A 7,656-nucleotide genomic window follows, 5' to 3' on the forward strand; every position below is an offset into this window, starting at 1 on the left:
AGTGCCCTATACAGTAATGGGTTTCTTCATTCTGTTGCATCCTCGGCTAAATCAGTCCCTGTGGCCCTACAAATAAATGATGAAATCCTTACAAGGGGGATGTTCCTTAAATCTTCCTGAAAAGTCTGGGGAAAACCCAGCTGTTCAGACTTTCTGAATAAATTCAGAATCTCATTGGATAAGATCTATAGGCATTTGTACGTATGCATGGAACAAGAGTGTCAGGTGCTTTTTAAAAGCGCCTGATGCTGCATTGCATGCATTTGTATAAATGACAAAAAGCGCATCAGCACTGAGAAAATGGCAGCAGTGCACTTTTGAACTAAAATGCATCAAAGGTGTTTTAGTTCAAAAGTACCCCCGCTGCCATTTTCTTAGCACTGATGTGCATTTCACCCTTTATGCGAATGTATGCGATGTAATGCTGGGCACATCAGATTGTGTGCTCCGCAGACTTGATTAATTGAGTCTTCTTGGACCCACTGGATTTCTGGCATGTTGGAGCAGATAAAGGTCTGTGTATAAATGCTCCATAAGCTGAGCTTTAAAGCTACACTTGATGTTGGCAAGAAGAAAAACTGCTTGGTGAGGAGGCTGATGCCCCCTTTGTGGAATTTAAACTCTATTTTTGAAGTTTGTGGTTTCAGCACTTCAAGCCAGGTGAAAAAAAGGCCCCTTTCCAGATGCTGACCCAGTGCTGAACTGTTTGTCTCTGGTGCCAACGGGCAGTTCCTTCCCTTAGGCTGCTGCTTACAGCTCTACCTAGTAGGGCTGTGTAAAACAGCACCGTTCCAATTCAACTTCCATTTCAACAATTCGACGGAACAGTGTTTCGTTTCAAAAGCACTGTTCTGTTTCGTTTCATTGACACTGTTTTGCTGTTTTGCCCATAGGTTATGGGGAAACGTAAAATGCAGCAGCAGGCAGGGAGATGGGGCGGGGGCTCGCCTGCACCCCTGAGAGGGCTGCCGGGGCTGTGCTGGAATCCTCCCAGGGTTTGACCCCTGATCTGCCTGCCAGATGAGAGAAGATGGGTGCTGCTGCCTGAGACCAGCGCTGGGAAGATCGCTGCTGCTGCCGCTTCCAAGCAGCAGCACCTGGCTCCTCTCATCTGGCAGGCAGATTGGGGGCTTGCCCACACCCCGGGAGGGCTGCAGGGGCTGTGCCAGAGTCCTCCAAGGAGTGCAAGCCCCCGATCTGCCTGCTAGATGACAGACTGGCACTGGGCACAGCCCGCACCCAGCATTGAAAAGATCAGTGCTACCACTGGCCCCAGGTGGCAGCTCCTGGCTCCTGTCAGCTGGCAGGCAGATGGGGGCACATACCCCCTGGGAGGACTCCAGGATGGCTCCTGCATCCCTCTCAGGGGTGCTGGTGGGCTCCCGATCTGCCTGCCAGCTGACAGGAGCCAGGTGCTGCTGCCTGGGGCCAGCGGGGCTGGGACAGATCAGCTTGTGCAGGGACCTGCCACACTGATCCCAGGGCAGGGAAGGGTCCCTGCACCAGCTGATCTGCACCTGCTTGGAGCCAGCTTCAGTGTGGGGGCGGGTACAGATCAGCTGGTGCAGGGGACCCTCCCCTGCCCCAGGATCAGGGCAGCAGATCCCCACATAAGCTGATCAGCCCTGGCCCCATACTGAAGCCAGCTCCAGGTGAGTGCGGGGCCTGGGGCAGATTAGCTTGTGCAGGGACCCCTCCCCTGCCCTGGAATTGGGGCAGTGGGTCCCCGCACAAGCTGATCTGCCCCAGCCCTGCTGGCCTCAGGCAGGAGCACCCAGCTCCTGTCAGCCAGCAGGCAGATTGGGGGCCTGCTGGCACCCCTGGGAGGGTTGCGGGGGCTGTGCTGGAGTCCTCCTGGGGTTATGTGCCCCCAATCTGCCTGCCAGCTGACAGGAGCCAGGTGCAGCACTGATCTTCCCAACGCTGGGTGCAGGCTGTGGCCAGTGCCGGTCTGTCATCTGGCAGACAGATCAAGGGCCTGCACCCCTGAGAGTACTCCAGCACAGCCCCCCACAGCACTCCTGGGGGTGTGGGCGAGCCCTGATCTGCCTGCCAGATGACAGGAGGTAGGTGCTGCCAGCTGGGACTGGTGCTGAAGCCAGTAAGCCTGGCTTTGAAACTTGAAATGTTTCAAAACTTTTCGAAACGTTTTGAGTTCTCTTGTTTAGTTTCAAAGCTGTTTCGAAGGCTTTAGTTTCATTTGGATTTTGCTGTTTCAAGCTTGAAATGCATCGAAACAACTTTGAAACGAAATGTTGGGTGAAATTTCGCACAGCCCTGTTACCTAGTAGCTCAGAGAGAATCTGCCTAGTCTTTGATCACTGAAAAGTAGCAGTAACCAATAGTGAAACAGGCACTTTGCAGCTGCTTGGCAAAGATCTGAGCAACAAGCAAGGCAGTCAATATTGCTTTTCACTGGGATAAATGACCCCTCTCACCAAGCCACCACTCGCGCACCGTTGAGATTGGAACAGATCCTTTTCCTTTCTAGTGGATTGCTTCAAAAACTCCCCCAGATGGAGGCTGAAGATGGTGCTGGGTTTGGGATTATCACTGAGTTGTTGTCCCAGGCCTCTAGTGATCCCTCTGCTTTTAATTCATTCTTGCTGCTAGGTAGTTTTGTCTTGTAGCTAACAGATGCAGGGTAAGCATGAGGTATGGCTACATGAAGGAAGGGATTTGATCAAGAGCAATGACCCAATGCAAAAAAGGGATAGTTAGGTTAGGAACTTATTACAAACTTTTGGCGTGACTGCTGATACTTTAACATATTATGTATCGTATGAGTGGAAATAATTTGTGAAGGAATTTCTCACAGTAGAGGGAGTGTTCTGATTGATCCAAGTAAGGTGGGTAGAAAGTCACCTGTTATAGTAGAATTAGTGAGTCCATAACATGGACTAGAATTTTTAACATTCATTTTCACTGAAGAAGCTCTACCACTTGTGTTGCAATAGAAGAGGCTCAGTAATACCAGTAATTTACATGTTGATATGTGGGTGAGTAATCTTTGCAGCTGTTTTTGTCTTGAAATTGCTACTTGGCATTGCTGTGTACTAAATTTCATATCTGTGTGTTTTTTCCAGTAATCCACTGTAGATGTTCCAGGTGCTTTCCTTTTCCTTCCAAGCGAAGGATAAGAAAACGGCCCCGAGTCCTGACCTTATTGAGTCTCCCTGAAGATGTCCTGTTTCACATTCTGAAAGGTCTTCCTGCTGAGGACATTCTCTCAATCCGAGCTGTGAGTCTGTTAATCCATTTCACCCCTGTAACGTGATGTGGCTTACCACTGTCCTTGTGATGTCCTGCCATTAGGACCCAGGACTGGGGGACAGCTGGATTCTCATGTCATAGCAAATCTACCAGCTGTACAGCCACCCTGTATGTATTCCTTTTGTTTTTCTTGAGATCTGTGCCCTTGTAATAGCAATTTGATTGGTAAGTCCTTCAAGATCAAGATTAGCAGGAGAGTTAGTTTGGGTGTTTGTAGGGGCCTGTTTTGCTAAATGATCCTGACTGAACAGTTTGGTTCAGCTAAGAATATCTTGCCTTCCAAACCTGCATCTTTGTCTAGTCTAACTTACTGTAGATAAAGCAACGAATAGATGTATAAAAATCTACCAGTGGTATGTTAGGCTAACAGGATTGTAATAGTAGATCTCAAGAACTATTTTGTACTCATTTGCTTCTGTTTTATCTCCAGGTGCATTCACATCTTAAATACCTTGTAGATAATCACGCTAGTGTTTGGGCATGTGCAAGTTTTCAAGAAGTATGGCCTTCTCCAAACAATCTGAGAATGTTTGACAGGTAAATGACAGGAATCCAGGCATGTCTGCTGCATAAGGGGAAGGTAAATAGGTATCCAACTCCTGCTGACTTTTGCTGAAAGTTTGGGTACCTAATTGTCCTTTTGGCCTTTGAAAATCTCTCTGCTTCATGTGATTAGGAGTACTGTTGATTTCTTTGCCTGTGTTACAAGTTGGGATGGTTATGTTAGCTGAAGCAGGGGCTACAGTTGTATTGGTAGCATAAGCAGAATTTACTTCTAGAAAGTGCTTTGAGATCCTCTGATAAACTAATCACAGGTGCTTTTCTTCTCTACTTCTGTCTCAGTATAATGTATAAACCAGAATGACAGACCAGAAGAAAGCATAATTAGTTTTAAAAGTCCTTAAAAGTTGTACAACTTAACTTTTTTACATATGTAGCAGCATTTTAAAAAAACAGTAAGAGTTGCAAATAAAGGGGGTTGAAGTCTGAACGAGTAAAGATATCTCTGAAAAGATTTAATGTCCCTTTTGAAGGAATGGAGGTGGATGCTAACGTAATATGCTACTTGTCTTCCTTCTGATTATTGTCGGCACTCTGAGAGAGCTATTTAGTATTTAGATTTAGTTCTTTATGAAGATGAGAGACTTCTAGAGGATGCTTTACCTGAAAAAAGTGTCTCTGGCTTTTGTGGGGACAGGAAAGGAAGGATATGATGATTTATTCTCTAGTGCTCCTGGAGATGTCTTATCTACTTCAGAGGTGCAAGTGTTTAATTTTTCCATTTTTTTTTAAATATAACTAGAAAGCAAAGTTTGTTGCTCCCCTGGAATTCTCAAGTGATTCAAACATCTGATTTGGAGACGCAGCTTAAATTTGAGGTCTTTTTATATGTTCTTCCTCAGGGCTGCTGAAAAGGGTAACTTTGAAGCTGCTGTGAAGCTGGGAATAGCATACCTTTACAACGAAGGCTGTAAGTATGAGCATTTATGATTTGAAATGGCAGAGGGGGTGTTTTAAAATGGAAATCAGACATTCACAGTCTAATCAACAAGTTTTGATTTTTTTTTTTTTTTATGGGTTACTTGAAGAGGGACACCCCTAAATTGAAACAATAAAGATTTTTACATCCAAATTACAAGACTGGTGAAGATAATTAAAACTATTTTCCCCTTGCTCTCAAGTATGTGGCCTGGTCCCATCTACCATTATGCCATTGAATGATATAACAGAAAAAGCATGTAAGCATTTTATAAACCACTGACGTAGGAGGGGCTGAAATAGCACTATGTACAGAAAACCAGTGAAAAAAATTAATGGACTTTCTTCTTAGCTGAGGTGTAGAAGCAACAATCACACAATTAACAGCTCCTGAAGGGTTGAATTTTGTCAGTCTCTGATCAGACTTGGTTGTTTGGGGTATCTACAAAGCATGCTTTAAAATGCAGACAAAGTGTTAGAAAATGAATTGTTTTTTTTAAAGGGAGGTGCCTGACAGCTGACATTTGTGCTCATGTGCCAAAGGGGATTGGTGTTAATTTTTCAAGTATCAGTATTTATCATATCACACTAAGCTAGGATTCTGCATTGCTGTCAGCTGACTGTATGACAAGGTCTTGTGTTGCTGCCAGTGATTTTTTTTTTTTTTTTTTTTTTATTTTTGGTTTTTTTTTATTTTTTGTTTTTTTTTTTTTTTTTTTTTTTAATTTTGGTGTTTTTTGACTGTCAAAAGTTCTAGCCTGAATCATGTAGAATAAGCCTGTACAAATAGGGAAGTATTCCATTTGGATTTGGATTTGGATTTGGATTTGGATTTGGCTGATTCGGAGGACAGTGATTCAGTTTGAAGATTTGGATCACTGTCCTGAATTGATTCGGCTGAATGAGCTTCAGAAGATTCGGACAGACTTGGTGATTTGGATCGGCCAGGAGAGGCAGGCACAGCCAGGCGGCTGCAGGTTCTGTGCCTGCCCGCCTCCCCCTCTAGCCCAGGGTGGTGGGGAGCCACAGGAAAAGTCCCTGTGGCTGCCCTGCCTGGCACTATCCCTTGCCCAGCCCCAGCCTAGTCCCAGCACTTTAAAAGAAAACAAGCCCCACAGTCACTGGCTGCTGCAGTGGCAATTATCCCGGCTGCTTCACGCTGCACAGGGTGGCTCTGCCATGAGCTTTCAGAAGCCCCTGATTGCCACTGCCAGAACCGGTGAGTGCAGGGCTTTTTTTTAAGTGCTGGGTGGTTGGGCTGGGCGGGGGATAGGGCTGGGCAGGGCAGCCATGGAGGCTTTTCCCACAGCTCTTCCAGCTGTGCCTGTCTTTGCCCCAGTGAGGGGAGCTGTGGTGGCTCTGCCCTGTTGCTGCCTGCCAAGCCAGCGGGTGGGGCACAATAGAGGCATGGCTCACTTCGGGCAGCAGAAGGGCAGAGCCCCTGCTCCCAGCACTGCTGCGCCTACATCAGTGCTGGGAGAGGGGGCTCTGCCCTGCCGCTGCTTGCCAGCTGGCACGGGAGATGCAGGATACAGGCACAGGAGCGATGGAAGCGGGGGCTATGCCCTGCTGCTGCTTGCCCCCTTCTGCCTGGAGCAAACTGCACCTGCATCCTGTGAGCCACCCTCCCTGCCCCGGCTGGGCAAGTGGCAGCAGGGCAGAGCCCCTACTCCCAGTGCTGCTGCACCCACATCCCACTCCCCGAGTAATGCACCACTTCACACCGGCTGGGCAACTTTTCCCAGCCCCAAACCCTCCCTTCCCCACACCCCTTCCCTCTACCCTCCCCCAAGCCCCAACAGACTTACCAGCTGGAAGCAGCTGTCACCTGCCTGTTTAGTCTATGGCTGAATCTCCAAAGTGGCTGAGTCTTTTCAGAAGCTATTCCAAATCAATTCAGATGCTTCAAATCGATTCAGAGCTTTTACGTGGTCTCCCAATTTGATTTGGATTTGAAGATTTGAGCCCCAAATTGGGCTGAATCTTCTCCAAATTGAATCGGCTACAGAAGCTTTGCACAGTCTTAATGTAGAGGTACCTTTCAGTCTTTCTCCTGCCACATTCTGTTAGTGTCTCTAAAAATTATCCTGTGGTGATTTTTAAACTCTTTCCTTTTTACATTTTTTATGGTCTTTCCCTTGTTCCAGTGTCCATCTCTGATGAGGGTCGTGCAGAAGTGAATGGGTTAAAGGCATCTCATTTCTTCAGTTTGGCAGAACGTCTGAATGTGTGTGCAGCCCCATTTATCTGGCTTTTTATTCGCCCACCCTGGTCCGTGAGTGGGAGCTGCTGCAAAGCTGTGGTCTATGAGAGTCTTAAAGCAGAGTGCCAGTTTCAGAAAGTAAGTGGTACTTTTTTCTGTTGGTGGTTTTCAAGCAGCTTAGAATGGGCAGCCACTTCTTTGCCAGGATCTTCAATTTCTCCAAGTAGCTTTTATGCCTTCACTTGTTAAATGGCTCTAAACAGAGTTGTAGATAGAATTATACTGCGTGCAGCATGTTGGAGGGGCACTGTCAGATGAATGCCAAAGGATGGCTTGGCCAGATTCAGTACCATGATTAAAGCAAGGCAACCTGGGCAGCAACACTGGACATTGACTTAGGAGTGGGGCAGGGGGTGGAAGAACAGCAGTTGCTGCCACACCCTCACAATTGTATTGCCAGCAGCACAGTGGCAGCTGGAAGTTGCCACTGCCTTAGAGTGACCCAGCTGCCCTGGCACATTGCTCTCTTGTTATGCCTCTGGCCAGATTCAGTTCCATCTCCTGAAGTAACAAAATACTGAGGGAAGGAATGGTCAGTTGTCAAAAGACCAGCAGCAAAATGCAAGTTCTAGCCTGGAGGTGTCTGGAAGAAGTTGTTCTGTTTTGTTCTTTTTAATAATACATGGCTGCTTAAACCTTAT

General features: G+C 46.9%; 1 protein-coding gene across 1 annotated transcript in view; it reads left to right on the forward strand.

The window, feature by feature from the left end:
- The first annotated feature begins 3,716 nt into the window (after positions 1-3,716).
- Positions 3,717-7,656, forward strand: part of LOC109290852 (cyclin-F-like) — a 9,401-nt gene continuing 5,461 nt past the window's right edge. Inside the window, exons 1-3 of the mRNA XM_019507666.1 lie at positions 3,717-3,810; positions 4,677-4,744; positions 6,900-7,093. Of these exons, the coding sequence (XP_019363211.1) occupies positions 3,800-3,810; positions 4,677-4,744; positions 6,900-7,093 (273 nt within the window). The 5' untranslated portion in view covers positions 3,717-3,799. The remainder of the gene's footprint in view (positions 3,811-4,676; positions 4,745-6,899; positions 7,094-7,656) is intronic.

This window comes from Gavialis gangeticus, unplaced genomic scaffold (genome assembly GCF_001723915.1).
Source record: "Gavialis gangeticus isolate Ggan-Ray unplaced genomic scaffold, GavGan_comp1, whole genome shotgun sequence".
NCBI lineage: Eukaryota > Metazoa > Chordata > Crocodylia > Gavialidae > Gavialis > Gavialis gangeticus.